Here is a 26,262-nt window from a genome sequence, read left to right on the forward strand (position 1 = left end):
GGGAGATGGATCAGGGTGAGTACTGGGAATCGACTTACCTTTTCAGAGGTGCTAAGTCAAGAGAGGGGAGAAGTTTGGAGAGGGTAGAGGATGTAGGGAAGCGACAGGAGAGACTGGATTGATGATTGGTGGTTCATTGTGCAATCCGGCTCCTTCTTCTCACTTCTCCATCTGCATTTGGACCTTGGAGTACAAATCCCACGGCCATTCGTTTTCTTTTCTGAAGCTGTGAACAGCCTTTTCTTTAAAACCTGGGGGGCTGAAATGGCCTTGAGAAGTCTGAGGAGCCCCAAAAAGAGCTTGGCCCCTGCCATCAGGTGTCCTTGGGTGCTTGGGAGGCTATTTCTATGGCCAACTCTGAAGCTGTGGGAGGACCCCTCTCAGACCCTAGACCTCTCCCTTGTCCAGCTTCTCCCCTGACTCTCAGGTCCTCACTGAGAGTTGCTGCCCCCACCTCTGAGTTCAGGATCCTTTTTCGATCCCTTCAGAACCCTGCCACTCCTCTGCTGGGAGTGAGAAGAACAGGCCCCCGCAGGCTGGGCCAGCCTGGCCAACACATGGGGCCTGCCAAGGAGGGCACTAAACATGGGTCATGTATTTTTCTTTTTTTTTTTTTTGAGATGGAGTCTCCCTTTGTCGCCCAGGTTGGAGTGCAGTGGCGTGATCTTGGCTCACTGCATCCTCTGCCTCCTGGGTTCAAGGGATTCTCCTACCTCAGCCTCCTGAGTAGCTGGGATTACAGGTGCCCGCCACCACACACGGCTAATTTTTGTATTTTTAGTAGAGGTGGGGTTTCGTCATGTTGGCCAGGCTGGTCTTGAACTCCTGACCTCAGGTGACCCACCCACCTTGGCCTCCCAAAGTGCTGGGATTACAGGCATGAGCCACCGCGCCTGGCCATGTATGTCTTAAAATAATGTTCTAAAGCATGCATCATGTTCTAATGGCCAGGCACTGTGTCTCTCACTGGGCACGGTGGCTCAGGCCTGTAATCCCAGCACTTTGGGAGGCCAAGGCAAGTGGGTCACTTGAGCTGAGGAGTTGAGACCAGCCTGTCCAACATAGTGAAATCCTGTCTCTACTAAAAATACAAAAATTAACCAGGTATGGTGGCACACGTCTGTAGTTCCAGCTACTTGGAGGGCTGAGGTGGGAGGATTGCATGAGCCTGCGGGGTCAAAGCTGCAGTGAGCTGAGATTGCGCCACTGCACTCTGGCCTGGGAGAAAAAGTGAGATCCTGTCTCAAACAAACACAAAATAAAAATAGAGATATAAATGGTTTTTAAATGCAAGACAGAGTTTGATAGAGAAGGCTCAAGAAGCTTGTCATGTGCTAGATTCCAGGGTACTTTAGTGCTAGAGTTTAGCATATCTTGTCCCCTTGGCTATCACAAACTAGAATAAATCTAAAACAGTTATATTATCTTTTAAAACTGCATACTTTAATTAAACAAATAATACACAAAAATGTATACTTATTATAAAAAGCTAAAAGTTCACACAGCATTTTAAAAAGCTCAAGTTTCCTTTTACATACCTATGTACTTTCAATCCTGATCCTTTCCCATAGGAAAGCCCCATTAGCAATTTGATCAACTGCTTCCAAATAACACTAGATTACCTAAAATGGTTTGTTTTGCACAAACAGATTATATATGTTATTTGATGACTTGCTTTTTAGAAACAATCACGTATCTTGAAAATCTTTCCATGTCAGTGCATATTGGTCTATCAAAAATTTGTAACGATTATAATTTTCCATTCTGGGCATATAAGCACAATTTCTTTAATGAATTTATTAATTTGCTTAGTTTGTTACTATCTCCTATTGGTGGAAATTTAGTTGTTTCTAATATTTTACTCTTATAAACAATGCTGCAATGATGTCCTTGTTGATAAAACTTTGTATGCGTGTGTAAATATTTTTTATACATAAGATTTCTAAAAGAACAACTGTTGGAGCAAAGCAATATCCACTTTAAGTTTTGATGGATATCAACTGATTGTCTCTAAAATGTCCACATGAATTTACACTCCCACCATCAGTGTCTGAGACAGTCCATTTCCATATGCCCTCAGCAAAATAGGTTATTGTTATTCCTTTAAATATTTTTGAATGGATCAAAGATGAATCTCATGATTGTTTTAGCTTGCATTTCTTGCTATTATCATAGCAAGACTGTCTTAATATTTATAGCCACTTTTATATATTATGAATAGCAATGCTTTGTACCTAAGAGGCAAAAGACTTAAGATTTTAACTTGTACAACCAGCTTGAGAACACTTTCTCCTGCCAGCAGCTATTTGAATTGCTGGGTACTGGGTGTAAATAATCGAACAATATAGTTAATCATGTAGACACCATCAAATGAAAATAATGTTTCAAGGAAACACTGTAGTAGTTAAGTGATTAACTGAATAATAAGAGGTTCAGAGTCTAGGAAATTGCAGAACAGGGCGACAGATCGAGTGGGTCCTGGAGCTGGTTCTGTCCTGACCTGATGAGCTGCCTGAGGGCTTGTGCCCTCCTTGGCATCTTAGACTGAGGAGGCTGAGAGGGAGCTGTGCTTTTTATTGTGTTCTTTAGATCCTTAGGGGTCTGCAGAGAAGCCTGGGGGTGGGCAGAACCCCTGCCTGGTTCTCCCACTAGAGAAGTTCCTCTGAGGTCTTTTATTATGTTTTCATTTGAAGAAAGCACAATATTCACTTACTTGGAAAAAAAAAGTTTGAAAAGTTCAGACTAGTACCACCAGCCAGAAGTTAAGAACTAGGTTCTGGAGTCAAACTGTCTAGGTTTAAATGCCAATTTTGCCACTTAATTAAGTAGGTGGCACTAGCCACCTACTTAACTTACTTAACTTTGCTGATCATCTTCATACTTATCTGTAACATGGGGCTGATAATATCAAATTGGGTAGTTACAGGGATAGGAAGAGATGATGCATATAAAGGCTGGAGTTCCATAACACTTAGTTAGTATTAACTAGATATTCAACTAGTGTTGCAAGTGCAAATATCCCTTATGTTCTGAAATGCTTGGGAAGAATTTTGTGGAGGAGTGGCTGCTGGGTTTTGTTTGAAGAATGGGTACAATGGAGACACAAAGAGATTAGGGAAGGGGCAGGGGCTGTCAGAGGTAGATATGAGTATAATCTATTTGGAGGCCACAGTACAAGTGAAGCAGTTTATTTATGGGCTAGTGGGAGATAAGATTGGAGAGATATGTTGGGACCACATTGTGAAGGGCTTGGAATGCTTGGCTAAGGAGTTTGGACTTGAACTTTTCAGTAATAAGACATTTTTATTCTTGCACACTAAAAGAGGCACAGAACACAGCAGTAATCTCCTATAGGAATCTCTTCATATGCTGTCACACAGATTATACTCTCACATTTTGTAAGAAGGGAAGAAATGAAAAAGAATAAAGTATTTGTAAAAGTCCTAAAAATGGACAACAATAATGAGAAATGGAAAGAGAAAAGAAGCTAGAATAAATGCAAAAACAAAGACAGAAGAATGGAAGGAGCTGAGTCCACCTTCCACCTGGCATTTTGTGGCAGGTGCCAACTCTGTGCCAGCTGCACTGGATAGAATTTGCCCTTTGTTGTCTCCACCTAGAGCATTCCAGCCTCACCACTAACGTGACTGCCTGGGACTTTGTTGGCAGTTGATTCCTTTAACTGACCCAATTTTTCATCCACCCTACCTGGGGCCTTAGGAAGCCCTGCAAGTCAAAATATTTCAATAAGTATTAGTGCACCATATGCCCAGAGATGCCAGCCCCTTGCACACATAGGGTGGTCCTTCTTTTCCTCTTACCAACACCTGTGTTTAGGTCCTCATGAGCCTTTGGCTTAGATCGTTGTGACAGGGCTCTCGCTGCCCTTTCCACCCTTGTCTTCTTCCCCTCTGGTCTGGGCTAAATGCCACAGTCGAATTAATCCTAAAGTACAGCTTTGATCCTGCCACTCCTGCTCAAAAGCCTGCCTTTAATCAAAGTAGCCCTTTCCCCTCAATACAAAAGGAATACATGTTCAAAGTAAAAGCTTGGGAAACGTCAAAAAACCTAAAGGAAAGGAAATTTCCAATAATTTCACCACCTAATCTGTACATACTAATTTTTAGTCTTTTAAAAAAATCTTCCTTTCTAATGTCTTGTGAATTACCTCTCTATAATCTTTGCTCCTTTTTTTGGCTGCTATTGGTGCCCTCTTTGTTGGAATCATCGGATGAGAGGAATCAAGTTTATGTAGCCAACTCCTCTTGTAAGATATTTGGGTTGCACTGAACATTTTTATGCTTAATTTTTGTACAAAAATTATTATTTTTTAAGAAAAAAATCCTAGATGAGAAGTTCATGGGTCAAAGGTATTTATGTTTTAAGGCTTTCTTTTATTTTTATTTTATTTATTTATTTGAGATGGAGTCTCGCTGCATCACCAGGCTGGAGTGCAGTGGCCCAATCTTGGCTCACTGCAACCTCCACCTCCCGGGTTCAAGCAATTCTTCTGCTTCAGCCTCCCAAGTAGCTGGGACTACAGGCACCCACCACCATGCCCAGCTAATTTTTGTATTTTTAGTAGAGACAAGGTTTCACCATGTTGGCAAGGATGGTCTCAATCTGTTGACCTTGTGATCCGCCCACCTTGGCCTCCCAAAGTGCTGGGATTACAGGCGTGAGCCACCGCACCTGGCCACTTTCTTTTATTTTGTAGTAAATATTGATGAATTGCCCTCAGAAAGGTGTAACATTATATCTACCCATCAGGGTTAGATCTACCCATGACTACTGAATCAAGCAGCAGCGTCTTGGCCCGGGCTCAAGCCCCTCCTCATCCTGGCCCTGCTGCCCTCACAGGCTCTGCCCCTTCCCATCCCCTCCATCCCCAGTGCTCTTCTGCAGGACGACTCTCCTTGAACCTCATGCACATATGTGTCTATCCATTCAGCAGATGTCACCGAGCACCCACCAGGATGGCATGAGATTGTGCAGGTTAAGGGGGCAGCCTCTGGAGCCAGCCTCCCTGGGTTTGAATCCTATCTCCACCCAGCACCTTCCTGTATGTCAGGAACAATATTAACAGCTCCATTTCAGGGGGTGGTGAGAACATAAATTATTTCAGACATGCAAAATGCTCTAAACAGTGCCAGGCATTGGTAAGTATTCCATGAACATTAGCCATGCGTATCTGCAGTTAGGCACCAGGCTCCTTTCTAGGCAGGGGGATTTGCATTTGAAGATGGCTGAGGTCTCTTGCTTTTGTGGAACCAATTCTAGATATTAAGTACCCTGAAGAAAATAGAGAGGGTGTTGTGATAGAAAGTGATCACATGGTTGGAAGTAAAGCACCATGCTTGGTGGCCAAAGAAAGCCCCTGTGCAGTGGTCACTGCTAAGCCAAGACCCGAGTGGAGAGATGGAGGCGTGAGTGAGGGCAGGGCTGTCTTGGGTTTTGGTGTCAGAGGATAGGAGCTTTGCATCACGGAGCTCATCACATGCAGATGGCTGTTTTAATGTTGCTTGCTTGCTTGCTTGCTTGCTTTCTCTTTCTCTCTCTCTCTCTTTCTTTTTTGAGACAGGGTCTCGCTCTGTTGCCCAGGCTGAAATGCAATGGCATGATCTCGGCTCACTGCAACCTCTGCCTCCCAGGTTCAAGCAATTCTCCTGCCTCAGCCTCCTTAGTAGCTGGGATTACAGGCATGCGCCACCATGCCTGGCTAATTTTTGTATTTTTAGTAGAGACAGGGTTTCACCATGTTGGTCAGGCTGGTCTTGAACTCCTGACCTCGTGATCTGCCCGCCTCCGCCTCCCAAAGTGCTGGGATTACAGCCGTGAGCCACTGCACCCGGCCTGTCTCCTTTTTCTTAAAAGGCTAATAATACATCAGGATATATCTGATCCTTTTATACCCTTGTCTTTGTATTAGTCAAATAAGTGCCAGGAGTCTTGTGGCTGGGGCTTAACTCTCCTCTTACTCATGTCATTAACTCCAGTGGGATTGTGGCCAAGTCAAGAAGGCCTTGTGGGAACTGACATGTTTTTACTAACTGATTCTGCTTGATTTTCTGCTTTGTTGAGCCTCTTCCAGATCCTCTTGGCTTTCTTTTCCTGCTTTTGAAAACCCTTCCTTTTGTTTTCTTAAGTCAGTGTCTCTTTGACATAAGAAGCACTTCAGTGGAGTGGGATAAAAAAGAAAACCTGTGTGTCCAATGGAGAATGAGTTTTCTCCATGCCACTGCAACCTTGGACCTCTGGAGAGGAAGACATCTTCCTTCCTCCCCCTCTCCTTTCTTTCCCAAACTAAGAGAAGCCTGGCTCAGGGGAAAACTGAGTTGGCTGTCCCTAGGAACTATGCTTTGAGCTACAAACAGCAGCCAAGAAAAGGCTACCCTGAGTCCTGTTCCCTCCTGTGTGTCCCTGTCTCTTTTGGATCTATGATGATTCAGGGTGGGAGTTGTGTATGGGACGGAGAGACTTTCTGTGAAGGCTCAGTGGTCCTGCTATGAAAACTTCAGGCCCCTTAGGAACAAATGAGAGGCAACCAGTTCCCAACCAGATTGAGGCCAGCTGCTTTCTGACATTTTTTGAGACAGAGTCTCGCTCTGTTGCCCAGGCTAGAGCCCAGTGGCGTGATCTCGTCTCACTGCAACCTCTGCCTCCCGGGTTCACGCCATTCTCCTGCCTCAGCCTCCCGAGTAGCTGAGATTACAGGCTCCCGCCACCACGCCCGGCTAATTTTCTGTATTTTTAGTAGAGAAGGGGTTTCACCATGTTAGCCAGTATGGTCTCGATCTCCTGACCTCGTGATCCGCCCGCCTTGGCCTCCCAAAGTGCTGGGATTACAGGCATGAGCCACCACGCCCGGCTGCTTTCTGACTTTTAACTATGATCCATGATTTATATCATGACTCAGCTACACATAAAATTGCCCTTGTTCTTCCTATGTGTGATGCATTGTATGTTTTCTATTCCATTCCATTTTTCTTATTACTGGCTACCTCTCTTTAAATTGATTTCACAAACTACTAAATGAGTTGGCACTGAAGTTTAAAAACTGCTGTTGAATGATCAAAAGGGATCTGTCTTAGATCTTTCTCTAAATTTTCTGGTTCCAATAACATATCTATTTAAGTGCCCCAACACATCAAGAGGTTTAACAACTTTGTACCAACTGATCCAGTAATTCACCTTTGTTGAATCTATCTTACAAAAGATTGTTGTTAAGAGACGGACCAAGGGATCATTGTGCATATTCTGTTTTTAGCCAGACATTTGACACATTTATGGAAAAGATGAAAACTGGATTTGATTTTAGATTGTGAAGGAAATTTAAAAACATTGACTTCAGCTTTATTCAAAGATGAGGTGTAGTTAAAGCAGTTGAACAACTATGCCCAAAGAGATGTGTTTTTTTTTTTTTTTTTTTGAGATGGAGTCTCACTCTGCCACCCAGGCTGGAGTGCAATGGCACGATCCTGGCTCACTGCGACCTCTACCTCCTGGGCTCAAGCAATTCTCCCATCTCAGCCTCCCAAGTAGCTGGGATTACAGGTACTCACCACCAGGCCTGGCTAATTTTTGTATTTTAGTAGATGCGGGGTTTCACCATGTTGGCCAGGCTGGTCTCAAACTCCTGACCTCAAGTGACTCACCCATCTCGGCCTCCCAAAGTGCTGGGATTATAGGCTTGAGCCACGGTGCCCAGCCCGAGAGTATTTCTTTTTTTTTTTTTTTTTGAGACGGAGTCTCGCTCTGTTGCCCAGGCTGGAGTGCAGTGGCGCAATCTCGGCTCACTGCAAGCTCCGCCTCCCAGGTTCACGCCATTCTCCTGCCTCAGCCTCTCTGAGTAGCTGGGACTACAGGCGCCCGCCACCACGCCCGGCTAATTTTTTGTATTTTTAGTAGAGACGGGGTTTCACCGTGGTCTCGATCTCCTGACCTCATGATCCGCCCGCCTCGGCCTCCCAAAGTACTGGGATTACAAGCGTGAGCCACCGCGCCCAGAATATTTCTTAATGGCTCAGTGTTTACATGAAAGAAAGAGCTGATGATACACCACTGGCCTCCAACTTAAGCTCTAATGCTTAGAAACATCTTATTACTGATTACTTAGATGAAGACTGGAAGATAGTACAGCCAGTCTAGAGATGGAAAAGTAAAACATTTGGGTCAAAAAATCAGAATCGATCAACCTGGGCAACATAGGGAGACGCTGTCTCTACAAAATAAAAAAAAAAAAATATTATGGGGCATGGTAGCGCACAACTGTGGTCCAACCTACTTGGGAAGCTGAGATGGAAGGATCACTTGAGCCCAGAATGAAGGCTGAGGCTGCAGTGAGCCAGGAGCATGCCACTGCACTCCAGCCTGGGCTGCAGAGTGAGACCCCGTCTCAAAAAAAAAAAAAAAAAAAGGATCAAGATAGGTAGGAAAGATGCAAAAACATTAAGAACCTCTGTGGAAGTTCAAAATGCAAATGGCACAAAAACTGGCTGGGAGCAAATATGAGTTTTTCCTTTAGGATGCTGCTTAGCAGCCTCTCTTCCCAGTAAAAAATGTCTTTAGACATTGCCAAATGTCCTTCAGGGCACGGAATTTCCCCTGTTGAGAACCACTGAGATAAACTGATGTACTACTAGAGGAAAGACCTGATGAACTTTTGTTGACAGTAAATACAATCTACACATTGCTAGTAAAGGTCACAAAAGAAATGCAATCCAAGAACGCATGATTCCTACCAGTAAGAGTAAAATAATGACTCCTTACTCTGTACCTGGCACAACGCCAAGGTCCTTCCATGGGCATCCTCACTTAACGCCCACATGAACCCTATAAGGTAGGAATACAATTGCCTCCATTTTTCAGATGAGGACGCTGATGTTTAGGGATATTAAGTTACTTGCTCGAGGTCTCACAGTCCAGGTGATAGACCTGAGGCTGTGTCAGTCCAGAGCCTGCCCACTGCCCACTGTGCTATGAGAGTTTCACAACCATATACCAGGTGTGCACACACAGGAAGCAGGCAGTGCCCTCCCCATAGACCTAGAAATGGCTGAGAAGTCAGACGTAAGTTACAAGTGACCCAGAGAGTCTCCAGAATTCCAAAGCAGGGACTTGCCCTATAGCTGAAGTCCCAGCCTCCAGTCAGCTCACTGACTTAATTCATGCAAAATCCTAGTATGTTTATTCTTATATCAGCAGGATAATACAGTGACTTTTAGAAAGATTGTCAACAAATAGTTAAGAGCATGCAGTGGCACTTCAGGGGTTAAGTTTCGGTTATCTGGAATTGTTTCCCTTTTGGGGACCCCAATCCTTGATCATTGTGGCTCCAGGTCCAGACGTGGAATTCACCAGGATCAACACTTCCCCCCGCCCAACCCCCCGCGCACCCCACTCCCTCCCGCACACCCCACCTCCCCCTTGCACCTCCCAGAAATGACTCAGAAGCCACAAGGGACGCCTGAGCCCAGGGGGCTGCAGGTGGGCGTGACCTGTCCCCTCCTCTCCCCTAGTGGCAACCTTGCAGCTTGAGTCTGTCGACCTGCAGAGCTCCAGGAACAACAAGGAGCACCACACGCAGGAGATGGGCGTCAAGCGGCTCGCTGTGCGCCGCGGCCAGCCCTTCTACCTCGGGCTGAGCTTCAGCCGACCCTTCCAGTCCCAGAGCGACCACATCACCTTTGTGGCTGAGACCGGTGAGTTTGCCCTGCCCCAAGGCCCCGCAGCTTCCCTCAAAATGAGGGTATTAACAGAGTCTACCTGCGGGGCCCCTGCCTTTCCCACCTGAGCCGCCCTCCACTTTCTTGTCCTGGGAGCCCCAGGCCCCTCATAATCAGGACCCTGTTAGTGCTGTTAAGGAGAGATTTGGTCAACTCTGCAAACTGAGGTTGTGGCAGTTACCAACCAACCTGTAGATACACAACAAGCACTGTGCTAAAACTTTACACACATTAGCTCACTTAATCCCCAGGACAAGACTTTCAGGTGGTACTATTATGATCCCCATTTAACAGATTAAAAAACAGAGGCCTGGGGATCTTAAATGGTTTGCCTGAAGACACCCAGTGGCAGTAAAAGCCAAAAGCATTAGCAGGTGGTGGGAGAAGGTGACGGTTCTTCCAACCCCCCTGGAATCATATACCACACAGGTTTTTTGAGCCTCACTTTGGGGTCATTGTCTCCTACGCAGGACCCAAGCCGTCAGAGCTGCTGGGGACCCGAGCCACATTCTTCCTCACCCGGGTCCGGCCCGGGAATGTCTGGGGCGCTTCTGATTTCACCATTGACTCCAACTCTCTCCAAGTTTCCCTTGTCACACCAGCCAATGCAGTTATTGGCCATTACACTCTGAAGATAGAGATCTCTCAGGGCCAAGGTCACAGTGTGACTTACCCGCTGGGGACTTTCATCCTACTTTTTAACCCTTGGAGTCCAGGTAGGATGTGCTCACAGCTTGTAATGCTAACCTGATCCATTGGAAAGGCCCTGTGAGGATCTTTGGAAAAAGCCCAGAAAATAAATCGCAGCATAGATATGCAATGTAGTACCGTGTGCTCTCACAAAAATCATCTTCACAAAGAATTTCCTTTTTTTTTTTTTTTTTGAGACGGAGTCTCACCCTGTCGCCCAGGCTGGAGTGCAGTGGCGGGATCTCGGCTCACTGCAAGCTCCGCCTCCTGGGTTCACGCCATTCTCCTGCCTCAGCCTCCTGAGTAGCCGGGACTACAGGTGCCCGCCACCACGCCTGGCTAATGTTTGGTATTTTTAGTAGAAATGGGGTTTCACCGTGTTAGCCAGGATGGTCTCGATCTCCTGACCTCATGATCCGCCTGCCTCAGCCTCCCAAAGTGCTGGGATTACAGGCGTGAGCCACTGCACCCGCCCTTTACAAAGAATTTCTAATGGCATAAGGAAAGTATTCATGGTGTGATGTTAAGTGAAAACACTGGAACATTTCCTAATATGATCCTAATTGTATTAAGTATGCATGCACAGAAAGAGAGAGTGGCTAGAATACACCAAAACATAACGGCGGGTGTCTCTGAGTAGTGGGAATGAGCAGTTTCCATTGTCTTCTTCCCATCCATCTGTATTTTCTGAATCTCTACAATAAGCCAGCTCTACAATCAGTCACTTTTACAATCAAGAAAAGATCATTGTTTTTTTAAAGTATGCATTGTATTTCTGGCTTCTAGAAAAGCACATATAGACCTTTAAGGGGGTCCAGTCTTAATTTCTGTTGCTATGAACCCATCGACTACTCCTGCTGTTTTCCAGAAACACGTTGTCGTTACTGTTTTTTAATTTTATTACTCTGGTTTTTGGTTTGGGGTTTTGCCCCCTCCACTACTCTTAACTGCTCAGAGGACGACGTCTACCTGCCAAGTGAAGTACTGCTGCAGGAGTATATCATGCAAGATTATGGCTTTGTTTACAAGGGTCATGAAAAATTCATCACCTCCTGGCCCTGGAACTACGGGCAGGTAACGCTATTACCCAGCGTGGGCCTGGGGTGGGCTCCCTAAGGCTGGTCCTTATACAACCCTGTTATGTAAGGCTGTTATATTACACAACCCTCAAGGAAGGCCACTAATACAGGCGAGGGTGTGAGGGCCAACTTTACATCCAGTGAGAGGGGCAAGGAAGGAAGGGGTGGATGTCTTTCCTTTTTAGTTTTTAACATTTTACTATGAAAAACCTTAAAACATAATCAAAGTAGACAGGCTACTACAATGAATCTCCCTGTACCCACCTCTCAGCTTCAGTAGTGATTGATGTATCATGAGTCTGTTTCATCAACACCGGGGGTTTGCAAACTACAGCCCATAGATCAAATGTGGCCTACTGCCTGTTTAGCCCACGAGCTGAGAATAGTTTTCACAATTTTTAATTGTTGAAAAGGAATTTTAAAAGAACAATATTTTGTGATGTGAAAATTATATGAAGTTCAAATTTCAGTGTTCACAAACAGCATTTTATTGCAACATAGCCATGTTTATTCATTTAGATATAGTCTGTGGCTGCTTGCGTACTGCACTGGCGGAATTGAGTTATTAAGACAGGGACCTTAGGGCCTGCAAAGGCTAAAATATTTACTATTTGGTTTTTTACAGAAAAAGCTTGTCCTTCTCTGGTCTGTACTCCTCTGCCTCCACCTCCGCTCCCCACTCCACCACTAGTTTTTGTTTGTTTGTTTGTTTGAGATGGAGTCTAGCTATGTTGCCCAGGCTGGAGTGCAGTGGCATGATCTTGGCTCACTGCAACCTCCACCTTCCAGGTTCAAGTGATTCTCCCGCCTCAGCCTCCTGAGTAGCTAGGACTACAGGTGCAAGCCATAATGCCTAGCTAATTCTTGCATTTTTAGTAGAGACGGGGTTTCACCATGTTGGCCAGGCTGGTCTCGACCTTCTGACCTCAGGTGATCCACCCACCTCAGCCTCCTGAAGTACTGGAATTACAGCCACTGCTCCCGGCCAATTTTTTTTTAAAGCAAATTACAGATACCATATCATTTAATCCAGTAACACTTCAGCATATTTAATCCAATAATACTTCAGAATATAGTCATGTAAAAGATGACTCTTTCTGCAAAACTTAATCAGAATACATGATTGTAACTGAAAAAAAAAAGAACAGTAATTCTTTAATAACATGCACTATCCAGTCAATGTACAGAGGGGACCTTGGCTCTGGGCAACGTTTCCACTCTCAACCCCTGCAGGCGTAGTTTCTCTCACCTTCCCACTGCCACCTCAGTCCTGCCCACAAACTCCAAAAGGGAAGAGATGGGGGAAGCCTTGCTGAGGGAAAGCAAGTTTTCCCCATTCTCCAGCTGTGGCGACCTGTGACCCTCTTTGAAACTGAGACAAATACCTGAGCATTTGGCAGCCAAAGGGTTGTGACAAACATTGTGTATGTCTATTATGAGCCCACCCTGGCTCTTCCAGGGCCCACAGCGTCTGCTCTGAGCTCCTCTACCTGATTTCAAGACTGGCACGTCTGGCCCTACATTGATCTCTAGACTTTTTCTGCTCTGATCCCTTCCCTGCTCCTTCAAGTCCTCCAGATAGGAGTCTGTCTAAGTCCTTGATACCCACCATGCTCAAAGACCTCAGGTAAATGTGCCCACTCTCCTCTTCCTGCCCACCCAATCTATCAAAGCCCATTGGCACCAAAGCCTTCTCTCATCTATTCAGCCAACGGGGATCTCTCACTCTCCGACTTCTGTTTCCATTTTTCATCAGAGCCACACAGTTTAGTTTTTCAGAACTGCAAACCTAATACATTCCCAATTTGATTTACAAGTTCTTCAAAGGCAGGCCCTTGTCTTATATTTAGCGCCCTCCCCCTGCCCCCACACCCCCATATACATGCCATCCCCAAAAGTCTGTTAGTGACTTAAAGTTTCAGAAGTCTAGACATTTGCTCTTCTCTTTTTTCTCCCTTAAAATCACTTGGAAGTTTGAAGAAGACATCATAGACATCTGCTTTGAGATCCTGAACAAGAGCCTGTATCACTTAAAGAACCCGGCCAAAGACTGTTCCCAGCGGAACGACGTGGTGTACGTGTGCAGGGTGGTGAGTGCCATGGTAAGGATGGATGTTTCCCGCCATCTGAGGACAGTCTGAGCTTCCCCGGGAGCTGTGGAAACCCACCTGTCTGTCCTCTGCAGATCAACAGCAACGATGACAATGGCGTGCTGCAGGGGAACTGGGGCGAGGACTACTCCAACGGGGTCAGTCCTCTGGAGTGGAACGGCAGCGTGGCCATCCTACGGCAGTGGTCAGCCAGGGGTGGGCAGCCTGTGAAGTACGGACAGTGCTGGGTCTTCGCCTCTGTTATGTGCACCGGTGAGCAAAAGATCACTCACTTAGGGGTGTGATTAACTTCATTTTCAGAGAAGTTAACTGTGGCTCATAAAGGTTCAGTAGCTTGCCCATGGCCCCACACCTGGGGGTGGTGGGCACCCAGGCCCTGAGCCAGCACACCATACAGTCTCGAGGGATCCTGTGCATTTATGTGAGAGGGGGGTTGACCTGTGGCAATCACCTCACAGTATCCTTGATGGATCAGTCAGACTGTTAAAACTGTCATCTGGATAGAGGAGTTTGAGGTCCCAAAGCAGAAACAAAATGGCTCCTTTCTACCACCTGCTCAGGCATCTCAGCTCGAGGTGAGCCTGGCATGGGGGGGCAGGTGGAAGTAGATGGCATGAGATAGCTGACCTCACCCATAGGCAGAGCTAGCAGCCCCCAAATGCTTCACTGAGAGATCCTTGAGCAGTTATCATTATAGACTTGCCACCTTGCTAACCACCGTTAAAGAACATCAATGTTTTATGCAGTATCAATTATTTACAATTCAGTGCAAAGTTGAGCAGATCATCTGTGAAGATGAGAGAAAGATGGAGAGTACTTGTCTCACCCTTGCAAGGCCAGAATCTCTTAGACAGGCCTGTCCTGCTACATGATGGAGGTCGATAAACATTTGCTGAACTAACAGGGTGACTCAGTTGGAGAAAGGAGGAGCAGAGAATGGGGAGGACAGAGACAGGTGCCAAAGACAAGGGCAGAGACTTTTTGGAGAGGGGCAGCAGAGGCTGGCAGTTATATACAGGTGCTGCAGACACAGAGGAGGTTTAAATCTGAGTGTTTGAATCCAGTGACCTCACTTTGCTCAGGTGTGAAATGGGGCTAGGGCTACTCTGGCACTCAGTATTCTCAGTTGTTCCTTGGGCTGGGAAGTCCCCAGGCCGTGGCTAGGTAGATGTTATGGAGGAGGCCTGGGATGAGCAGGAGAAGGACAAGGTCCACCATCCTGCTCCATTTCCAAGCCTCTCCCCACTCCCAGGCGCTTGAGTTACAGGGCCACTGCGCACTGGGGGAGCTGCCCCTGCCAAGCTTCCTCTGGCCACTTCCAGCCTAGGTGTAGCTCCCACGCCTGCTAAGGATCTGTGACAAGCCCAGGAGCTGTGCTGTGAGTGGACAGGTGACTGTAGACAGGAAGCCTTCTTGGGGGCTCTTCAGTGAACCAAAACAAAAGGATTGGTCACTCTCAATATTCCTTTTACTTTTTGAAGCTGTGTAATCCTCCTGGCAGCCTCAGTAGGCACCATCTGCCCCTCCTGGGAGGGAGAGGAGTGGGATAAACCTCTCTGAACTCCTCACCATGCTGGCAGATGTCAGGACCCATGTCCCCTCAAGGTCACACCTGGCTCTTGCTGGCTCTTGGCTTGACTTCATCCAACTCTGGGCAGGCAGGGGTGTGTGTGTGTATGTGTGTGTGTGTGTGTATGTGTTGGGGGTAATGTTTACACTGTGTGACTAGACTTGTGAAATCATAACTCAGCTTTTAAAAGCCTTTGTAGCAGTATCATGAGAAGCCACAAGAGAGAGCTGCTGCCTTATTCAAGATGGTTGCTGGCTCTGTGGTTTCCCCTTATCTCTGCTGATGGTTTCCACTGTCTCTGGAAGTCTATCTTGTCCCTCTATCCATTCTCTAATTTCTTTCATACCTCCCCCTACCTCTTGTCTTTAAGTAGAATTACAGATCCCAAATTTCAGAAGTAGGGTGGGAGGAGGGTGATGAAATAATCTGTACAACAACCCCCCGTGACACGTGTTTACCTACGGAACAAACCTTCACGTGTACCCTCAAACCTAAAATAAAAGTTAAAAAACATTTCAGAACTAAATTTTCAGCCTCTCTAGTAGCTGGAACTACAGGCACGTGCCACCACACCCAGCTAATTTTTTTTTTGTATTTTTAGTAGAGACGGGGTTTCCCCATGTTGGCCAGGCTGGTCTCAAACCCCTGACCTCGTGATCCGCCTCAGCCTCCCAAAGTGCTGGGATTACAGGCATAAGCCACCGCACCTGGCCCTCTGTCTTTAACTTGGAAAGCTGCTGAGTGGAAAGACTCCTAAATGATAAGTTGAATTATTGTTAACTGTTGTTTTAAGCGACCCTCAAGTGATTCCTTTCTCCTTGTGGGATGTCGATCACTGATGGGGCAGCAGGGCTGTGGGACTGGGTGTGGGGCTCTAAGAATAAAGGAGTTACTGGTGTGGTTCCGTAAGCGTCTTGGCTTTCTCTCCTCCAGCTTGAAAGTTACAAATTATGCATGGAAAACCAATAATTCTGCCTGAAATGAACTCAGCGATTCTCTATATTTTTGTCTTTAGTAATGAGATGCTTAGGTGTTCCAACCCGTGTTGTTTCCAATTTCCGTTCCGCGCACAACGTGGATAGGAACTTGACCATCGATACGTACTATGACCGAAATGCCGAGATGCTGTCAACTCAGAAACGAGACAAAATATGGTGAGAGGCACTGTCTTGAACAGCTCTCTGCTCTGTCCCAGGGAGGGCAGAAAAACTTTGACCTGGTTCTCTCTGGCTCTTGAGGCAATATTGCAAGATTGCCCCGAGCATTGCTGCTAATGCTCAGAGAAGAGGAGAAGAATTCCCCAACCCAGAAGGCTGTTCTGGCTAATTAGGTCATCAAATTTAACTCATTTCAGAGATAGAAAACAACGGGATAACATTCTGAGGCCTCAACCAAATGACTAGCTGGGAATCTTCTGAACACTGACCTCAAAAGTCTTTATTCATCTTCCTCTTCCTTCTCTGAGTCTGTGTTTGTACCATTCTGTTTTCCCGGGAGTCAGACAGAGACTGGACTGGCTGCTTCTGTAGACCTCTTCTTGTCTCTCTTGACTTCTTCCTCTGCCCGCCCCACTCCCTGTCTGCATGCATGTGTGCGTGTGCGTGTGCGTGTGCGTGTGTGTGTGTGTGTATGTGTATCTCTGTGCATCCCTTTGTGTATCTCTGGTTTCTTTTCCTGGTTCCTTTGTTCTTCTCAGCTCTACCCCCAAATCTGGTTTCCTGTTTTTCCTTTTCCAGCCAGTTTTCCAGATAAGACTTTTTTTTTTTGAGACTGAGTCTTGCTCTGTTGCCCAGGCTGGAGTGCAATGGTGTGACCTCAGCTCACTCACTACGACCTCCAACTCCCGGGTTCCAGTGATTCTCCTGCCTCAGCCTCCCAAGTAGATGGGACTACAGGCATGTACCACCACACCTGACTAAATTTTGTATTTTTAGTAGAGACAGGGTTTCACCATGTTGGCCTCGAACTCTTGACCTCAGGTAATCCACTCGCCTCGGCCTCCCAAAGTGCTGGGATTACAGGCCTGAGCCACCACACCTGGCCTCCAGGTAAGACTCTTTTGAGCTATGTGAGAACTACCTGCTGTCCTAGAAGCCCCCTCCCTCTCTGAGCTTCAATTTCCTTGTCTGTAAAATGAAGATAGCATCTACTTCACAGGGTTGCTAGGGTGAAATGAGATCAATGCCAGTAAGGAGGGCTTTTCAGCCTGGGATCCACAGATAGACTCCTAGAGGTCTGAATTGTCTCTGATTCAGGAAGCAGTGGTGTATCTGAGGATATGTAACTTAGGCACAGTTCTGTCTTTGAATGCATATCTTGAGTCTAATCATGAGGAAACATCAGACAAGCCCAAAATGGGGGCGACTCTGGTTTTAAAAAATAGATAAACAACATAAAGACTGTTTTCATTAAAAGCCCAGACTTCACCACTAGGTGATATCTCCATGAAACAAAACTACATTTGTACCCCCTTAAATTTACCAAAAAAAAAAAAAAAGAGAGAGAGCGAGCGAGAGATTGTTTTCAAATCCCAATGTAACAAAGAAAGAAAGGTGAAGGAACTGTTCCAAGATCAAAGGAGACAACATGCTGCGTAGCTGAATGCAGTGTGTGATCACCGATGCCATCGCGTACCGCGTGGGAAAAGAATGCTCTAAACAACATCATCAGGTCAACTGACAACATTAAAATATAGACAGTAAATTAGATAAAGGCATCATATCAATATCCAATGTGCTAGGGTTGATGAACTATACAAGAGTTATGTAAGAGAAGATCCCTATTCTTAGGAAATACACACTGAAGTGTGTATGTGTAGGTATCTATTCCTGTCCACATTGAAAGAAAGCAAATGGGGCAAAATGTTAACAACAGATGAATTAGGTGGATGGGTGTTCTTTGTACTATTGTTTTTTGAGACAGAGTCTCGCTCTAGCGCCCAGGCTGGAGTGCAGCGGTGCCATCTTGGCTCACTGCAAGCTCCGCCTCCCGGGTTCACGCCATTCTCCTGCCTCAGCCTCCTGAGTAGCTGGGACTACAGGCTCCTGCCACCATGCCCGGCTAATGTTTGGTATTTTTAGTAGAGACGGGGTTTCACCGTGTTAGCCAGGATGGTCTCGATCTACTGACCTCGTGATCCGCCCGCCTCGGCTTCCCAAAGTGCTGGTGTGTCCGGAATTGGTGGGTTCTTGGACTCACTGACTTCAAGAATGAAGCCGTGGACCCTCCCGGTGAGTGTTACAGCTCTTAAGGCAGCATGTCTGGAGTTGTTCGTTCCTCCCGGTGGGCTCGTGGTCTCGCTGGCTTTAGGAGTGAAGCTGCACACCTTCGCGGTGAGTGTCACAACTCTTAAGGCAGCATGGACCCAAGGAGTGAGCAATAGCAAGATTTACGGCAAAGAGCAAAAGAACAAAGCTTCCACAGTGTGGAAGAGGACCCGAGCGGGTTGCTACTACTGGTTAGGGCAGCCTGCTTTTATTCTCTTATCTGGCCCCACCCACGTCCTGCTGATTGGTAGAGCCCCGTGGTCTGTTTTGACAGGGCGCTGATTGGTGCGTTTACAATCCCTGAGCTAGACATAAAGGTTCTCCACCTCCCCATCAGATCAGTTAGATACAGAGTATGGACACAAAGGTTCTCCAAGGCCCCACCAGAGCAGCTAGATACAGGGTGTCGATTGGTGCACTCACAAACCCTGAGCTAGACACAGGGTGCTGATTGTTGTGTTTACAAACCTTGAACTAGATACAGAGTGCCCATTGGTGTATTTACAATCCCTGAGCTAGATAGACATAAAGGTTTTCCAAGGCCCCGCCAGACTCAGGAGCCCAGCTGGCTTCACCCAGTGGATCCCACACCGGGGCTGCAGGTGGAGCTGCCTGCCAGTCCCACGCCATGCGCTCACACTCCTCAGCCCTTGGGTGATCGATGGGACTGGGCGCCATGGAGCAGGGGGCGGTGCTCGTTGGGGAGGCTCGGGCTGCACAGGAGCCCACGGAGGTGGGGGAAGGCTCAGGCATGGCGGGCTGCAGTCCCGAGGCCTGCCCTGCTGGAAGGCAGCTAAGGCCCGGCAAGAAATCGAGAACAGCGCCGGTGGGCTGGCACTGCTGGGGTACGCAGTACATTCTCCGCAGCTGCTGGCCCGGGTGCTAAGTCCCTCATTGCCTGGGACGGCAGGGCCTGCCGGCTGCTCCGAGTGCGGGGCCCGCCAAGCCCACGCCCACCCGGAACTCCAGCTGGCCCTCAAGTGCCACACGCAGCCGCGGTTCGTGCTCGCGCCTCTCCCTCCACACCTCCCTGCAAGCTGAGGGAGCCGGCTCCGGTCTTGGCCAGCCCAGAAAGGGACTCCCACAGTGCAGCGGTGGGCTGAAGGGCTCCTCAAGTGCCACCAAAGTGGGCGCCAAGGCCGAGGAGGTGCCGAGAGGGAGCGAGGGCTTTAAGGACTGCCAGCACGCTGTCACCTCTCACTGGGGTTACAGGCGTGAGTCACTGCACCCAGCCCGTACTATTCTTGTGACTTTTAGTATGAAATTACTTCCTAATAAAAAGTAAGAAAAAGAAACAATGATATAAATCACTCCGTCTAGTGCCTGGTACCTGGCAAAACCTCAGCTAACGTGAGTCCTTGTCTCCTTACTCCCTCCTGCAGGAACTTCCATGTCTGGAATGAGTGCTGGATGATCCGGAAAGATCTCCCACCAGGATACAACGGGTGGCAGGTTCTGGACCCCACTCCCCAGCAGACCAGCAGTGGTGAGTGAGGACCACCGCCAAGAGGCTCTGGCTCTGTGGGGAGGCAGATTAGGGTGACTGGCCGTGGGAGCAGGAGACCAGAGAGGAGCAGCGTTTTCCACGGCACCCTCTTCCCGAGGTCCCAGCTGACACAGCTTCGGATCAGGAATCTAACTCTACCATTGACAGAGTCACCTAGATGGGTCACCTGGATGGGTCACTGGGCCTCAGTTGTGTCCTTACCTGTAAAGTGGAAAAGCTGATGATGAGCATTGCCACTTCACAGGGTGGCTGTGAGGGTCAGATGAATTAATGGGAACAAAAGTGCTTGGTAAACTGGAAGATATCCCATGGCTGAGAGTCAGCGGTGCCACTGCCTAGCCCATCTCCACTTCCCACAGCCACAACCAGCTGCTCCTGGCCCCCATATCAGTAGCCTGTTGCCTCCACAGGGCTGTTCTGCTGTGGCCCTGCCTCTGTGAAGGCCATCAGGGAAGGGGATGTCCACCTGGCCTATGACACCCCTTTTGTGTATGCCGAGGTGAACGCCGATGAAGTCATTTGGCTGCTCAGGGATGGCCAGGCCCAGGAAATCCTGGCCCACAACACCAGTTCCATCGGGAAGGAGATCAGCACCAAGATGGTGGGGTCAGACCAGCGCCAGAGCATCACCAGCTCCTACAAGTACCCAGAAGGTGCTGGGCTGGGTATTTGGGGAGAGGGCCGCTTTAAGCTTCTTTGTGATGCTCCCTAGCTGGAATGGCTCCAAGTTGAAACCGTCACCATCTAATCACCTCTTCCTCATGGCAAACTCCTAGGGGTCCTTCCTGGATCCCAGGCATGTGGCCCTAGGGTAGGGTTACTAGCAAATGAAAATACAGGATGCCCAGTTAAATTTGAATTCCAGGTAGATCCAGATAAACAAATATTTTATTTGTGTAACATATGTCCCAAATGTTGTATGAGACATACTTATTCTAAAAAGTATTAACTGTTTATCTGAAATTCACACTGGGTATGATTTTTAATATATAAGTATGTTCCAAATAGTGCATAGAACGTACTATACTAAAAATCATTTGTTGTTTATCTGGAATTCAAATGTGGTTGGATGTCCTGTATTTTAACTCCACCCAGAGTGGCACCACCGTCTCCCTATGTCCATGGCAAGGGGAGCAGTGGAGTCGGGGGGATGGGCCCCTGGGCCTGTGGACGGGGTGGACACCCCCACAGAGGGCGCGTGTGTGGAGTCAGGCTGCCTGAGTACTGAACAGGGCTGTGCCGTGCCTTGTGTAAGACTGGACACAGTTTACCACCCCTGTACCTCCATTTCCTCATCTGCAAAACGGGATAACAGTCCCTCAGACGGATGTTGAGAGGGTTAAATGAGTGTCCACAGAAAGCACTGGGAACAGTGCCTCTGGAATGCAGCAACTGCTCCAGAAAAGTCCACAGGTGGAGGTAAGTTTGGGTTAAGCTGTTGGAGGCTGCACAAATGTTTCATTAGGCATAACTGAAGCCTGTCAGTAACAATCTGAACCTGTGATCAGTTAAGCAGCTAACCAGTCATTACCTCCTCCTCCTTGCTCTTGCTACCCAAATAAATATGAAGGGCGGTAGATGCTCAGTGGCTGCCTTTGCTCACTAGAAGCAGGGAGCCCTTTTCTTCTTTTCTTCTTCTCTTCTCTCCTTCTCTCCTTCTCTTTTCTTCTTCCCCATGCTAGCCTTTCCTCAAAACAGTTTCTTTTGTTTTTTACCATTTCTACGTTCATCCCTTCAGTCTTGTAATGACGGTCTCAAGTAGTAACGGTAGTAACTGTGGTAATGACAGTCTCAAGTAGTAGCAGTGGCAGTCAGCCACATTAAGCCTCCATGTTGAGTAGCCCCCATGGACAAGAGATGAAGCTCTTTTGTTTTTTTTTTTAGATGGAGTTTTGCTCTTGTTGCCCAGGCTGAAGTGCAATGGCACGATCTTGGCTCACTGCAACCTCTACCTCCTGGGTTCAAGCAATTCTCCTGCCTCACCCTCCTGAACAGCTGGGATTACAGGTACCCGTCACCATGCCCAGCTAATTTTTGTATTTTAATAGAGACGAGGTTTCACTATGTTGGCCAGGCTGGTCTCAAACTCCTGACCTCAGGCAATCCACCCATCTCAGCCTCCCAAATTGCTGGGATTACAGGCGTGAGCCACTGAGCCTGGCCGAAGCTCTTTTTTATAAGTTTCGAGCATATATTTTAGCTGGAGGGATGCTGGTTGGGGAGAGAAGCCTCTGGCTTCATGACGATGATGATAGTGATGCTGGTGGCCATAGTGATGGCAGAAAACAGTGCTGAGTGCTTGCAGCCAGCAACTCACTTAGCCCGACGTTTTTTGGATTCCTTATAAGGAAAACAGATATCATCCCCAGGATACAGATGACAGAACAGAACACTGAGAGATTAAAGGAGGGTGACAGAGCAAGGATTTGAACACAGCAAGCAGCATCTGAGCCACGCCGCCTCCCTGTGCTGCTATTCCCGTGCCTTGTTGCTTCAGGAAAGTCACTGGTCCTCTCCACCCCTCCCCACGCATGTCTCTCCTGCCTCTCCCTTCTGCAGGATCCCCTGAGGAGAGAGCTGTCTTCATGAAGGCTTCTCGGAAAATGCTGGGCCCCCAAAGAGCTTCTTTACCCTTCCTGTATCTCCTGGAGTCTGGGGGTCTCAGGGATCAGCCAGCGCAGCTGCAGCTTCACCTGGCCAGGATACCCGAGTGGGGCCAGGACCTGCAGCTGCTGCTGCGTATCCGGAGGGTGCCAGACAGCACCCACCCTCGGGGGCCCATCGGACTGGTGGTGCGCTTCTGTGCACAGGCCCTGCTGCATGGGGGTGGCACCCAGAAGCCCCTCTGGAGGCACACGGTGCGGTTGAACCTGGACTTCGGGAAGGGTGAGTGTGAGGCAGGCCTGAAAAGGCACCTACAGGGAGGGGAGCTGTGGGGCCATGAACACAGTGGGGCGGGCCCAGCCAGATCACACAGAGACCCCTTCCTCCGACACACACACATTCTGGGCAGTGAAGCTGCCAGCTGCTGCACCTCTGATGCCACCCCACCAGGCGAGATGGAGCAGTGAGCCCTGGGGACAGTGTGTGTGTGGTGGGACACTGTGTGTCTGTCTCTCACAAACACTTTTACCTCTCACATGAAAATCCTAATTTTTCCCCTCTCACATCTACATGTTCCCCCTCTCTCTGGTCCATGTCCTGGACTCAAGTTGTCTTTTGTATGTGCTTAGAGACACAGTGGCCGCTCCTCCTGCCCTACAGCAATTACAGAAACAAGCTAACAGACGAAAAGCTCATCCGCGTGTGTGGCATCGCCGAGGTTGAAGAGACAGGGAGGTCCATGCTGGTCCTAAAAGAGATCTCTCTGGAGCCTCCCCACTTGTCTATCGAGGTAGTGGCTGGACACGGGTGGCAGCTCTGAGGCTCTCTGACTCACCCAATCCAGGGGCTGGGGTGCAGCAGCCAACAAGGCACTGTTCCCACCTCACACCACACCGATGGCTCCAGCACAGTATGGTGTGGTCTAGTGCTCTGTACCAGTGTGGGGTTGGGGGGGCATGAAGGCTTCTCAAAGGAGGTACTATTTTTTCAGAGGATGCATAGGAAACTGTATAGAGAAATGAGATGGCTGTGAAGGCATTTTAAGTAAGGAAATCATTTTGCAAAGGCAGAGACGGGAAAGGCAGTGACTAGGAGATGAAGTAGAGGAGACAGATTTAGAGACTCCACAAAGTCAAATTCAAACGATGACCACCGGCTAAGCATGGTGGCTCATGCCTGTAATCCCAGCGCTTTGGGAGGCCAAGCCGGGAGGATCGCCTGAGCCCAGGAGTTCAAGACCAGTCTGAGCAACATAGCGAGACCTTGTCTCTACTTAAAAGTTTTTCAAAAGTTAGCTGGTGTGGTGGTGCATGCCTCTAGTCCCAGATCCTCAGGAGGCTGAGGTGGGAGTCCAGGGAAATCAAGCCTGCAGTGAGCTGAGATCATGCCGCTGCACTCCAGCCTGGACAACAGAGCGAGAGCTTGGCTTGTCTCAACAAAACAAAACAAAAGGTGAGTATGGACAAGATTGACAAAGAGGGAAACAAATGAAAAGTGAACTTCAGATTTTGAGTTCAGATGCCTGAGTGGCCAGTGACGCCGTTACACAAAGAAGGAATTTCAGGCGAAGGAAGGCTGAATGGAAGAGGGCAGGTCAGTTCCCCATCTCCTGCTACCATGGTTTTCCTTCCTGAAAGCCTCGTTTCCCCACCTGCCCCTCCCACTCGGAAAGACTTGCCCACTGCCTAGCCCAAACCTGGAGGCTTCTCCAACAGCCTGCCCCTCCCCATCCCAATAGAGAACTGGGCAGCTCCAGACCATAAATCAGCTGGCCTACCCCAGGGTTTTCACCCAGGCACACTGTCAGGCTGTCGGGCCAGCTGACACCAGGCAGCCTCTGTGCTGGGGCAAACAGTGGGCAGGACTGCAAGTGCAGACATAAGCCTGGGGCTGCGGCCAGGGCCCTGCCGTGTACCTGAAGCAAACATGACAAATGCCAAGTAGGTTGCTAATTGGTCCCCATCAGTAAGGGACCCGCAGATGATTCCACAGTTATTTTAACCTGTTCTACTTTGACACCCTCATGAGGGTATAAGGGACTTGGTATTTTTGTCTGGACCCCAGGTGAGTCAGGTGTGTTCTTCCTTTTCCCTGAGTCTCTGGCCCAGCCAGAACAAGCCCCTAGTAAGATCTGGGTGGTCAGAGCTCATTTCAGTTCAACACGTGCTTACTGATGTCCGTCATCTGGCCGGCACTGTTCTAGGCACAGGGGCTCCAGAAATGAGTAGGAAGGATGCCTGCCTCCCACTTACAGGCCACGGCTGTGCTGCCCTGTGATACAGCACTGAGCACACCTGGAAAAACTTGAGTCCATGCCTTGCTGATGTTTATGAAGACACAGCAGCGTGGGGAAAGATCCTGGGCTGGGGTCTGGGACACCCGGGTCAGGTCCTGGCTCTGCCATTAACACATCATGTGGCCTTGGCCTCATTGTTTCCTCAGTGATGAGCATAAGGGCAGGATGACATCACTGATGGCACATGGGTGGCACACATGACACCACTTCCTTATCCCACACCTGTGTTAGATATGAATCAATTGTGATCCTTTGTCCTCAGGATCCTTTTAACACAGCCTTCCTAGTAGCCACCCACTGGAGCTGGCACTTCCATTTAAATCTTGTGGACATCTTGAACTAGATGGTGGGGAAAGAAATAGGTTTCAGCTTGGTGGCAACTGCCGATTGGTGGTGGCTTCTTGGAGTATTGTGACCTAAGGCAGGCCTTCATATGTGTTAATCTCAAGTACCCTCAGCTCACATTCCTCCCTCGCCACTGTAGCACATTAGCTCTAAGCCGCAGTTCCTCGTGGTCGCCAGGGACCTGGGGGTGGGGGTAACTGAATCGGAGTGCAGAAGCGAGGCCAGTTGCCCACGGGATCGCTGACTTCTCTCCACACAGGTGTCTGAGAGGGCTGAGGTGGGCAAGGCGCTGAGAGTCCACGTCACCCTCACCAACACCTTGATGGTGGCTCTGAGCAGCTGCACGATGGTGCTGGAGGGAAGCGGCCTCGTCAATGGGCAGATAGCAAAGGAGTAAGTGATGCTTCTGCCCACCTCCCCCTTGCTGGTTTCAGAAAAGGGGGGCCCCATGGCATCACAGGACTGTCCTCAATCTCCTGTGCCGTGCCTCTCTGCCCCCACTTTCTCACCCTCCTCAGGAAAGGCTGAGCTCAGTGGTGGTGAGTGGGAGCTTCTTACCCACCCAGAGGGGAACCAGATCACCACCCCTCCCACCAGCAGGAAGTCCTCGAGGCTCTCACAGGCCCTTTCTGACTTTCAGCCTTGGGACTCTGGTGGCCGGACACACCCTCCAAATTCAACTGGACCTCTACCCGACCAAAGCTGGACCCCGCCAGCTCCAGGTTCTCATCAGCAGCAACGAGGTCAAGGAGATCAAAGGCTACAAGGACGTCTTCGTCACTGTGGCTGGGGCTCCCTGAGCCCCGCCCTCCGGCTGCCCTCCCTGGCACCCCTGCCCCACCTGGCTCCTTTCTACTCCTATGTTGTCTTGGCTCCACCTCTGTCCCCTTTCCAGCCTGCCTGGGAGTGAATGAAGCTCTGTTAGAAACACTGTGTGCTTTGGGAAGAGACAATAAAGACGTTTTTATTTATAACCAGCATTCTCAAGCCACTTATTGCTCCTGGCTGATCCTCTTGGCCTGGCTTCCAGCTCTGTGGCTGAACCCTCCCTTCCCCTCCTGTCCTCTCT

At 48.5% G+C, this 26,262-nt stretch overlaps 1 protein-coding gene across 1 annotated transcript; it reads left to right on the forward strand.

Annotated features, from left to right (window-relative positions):
- On the forward strand, positions 1-26,173 carry TGM7 (transglutaminase 7). The gene is made up of 13 exons (XM_032174812.1): positions 1-15; positions 9,519-9,701; positions 10,196-10,441; positions 11,371-11,489; positions 13,468-13,596; positions 13,680-13,857; positions 16,191-16,329; positions 19,824-19,927; positions 20,359-20,601; positions 22,508-22,834; positions 23,182-23,342; positions 25,453-25,586; positions 25,834-26,173. Exons 1-13 carry the CDS (start codon positions 6-8, stop codon positions 25,991-25,993), a joined length of 2,133 nt encoding a protein of 710 aa, XP_032030703.1. The 5' UTR covers positions 1-5; the 3' UTR covers positions 25,994-26,173.
- Positions 26,174-26,262: the final 89 nt, after the last annotated feature.

The sequence above is a fragment of the Hylobates moloch genome, unplaced genomic scaffold, assembly GCF_009828535.3.
Source record: "Hylobates moloch isolate HMO894 unplaced genomic scaffold, HMol_V3 SCAFFOLD_14, whole genome shotgun sequence".
In the NCBI taxonomy this organism is placed as follows: Eukaryota; Metazoa; Chordata; class Mammalia; order Primates; family Hylobatidae; genus Hylobates; species Hylobates moloch.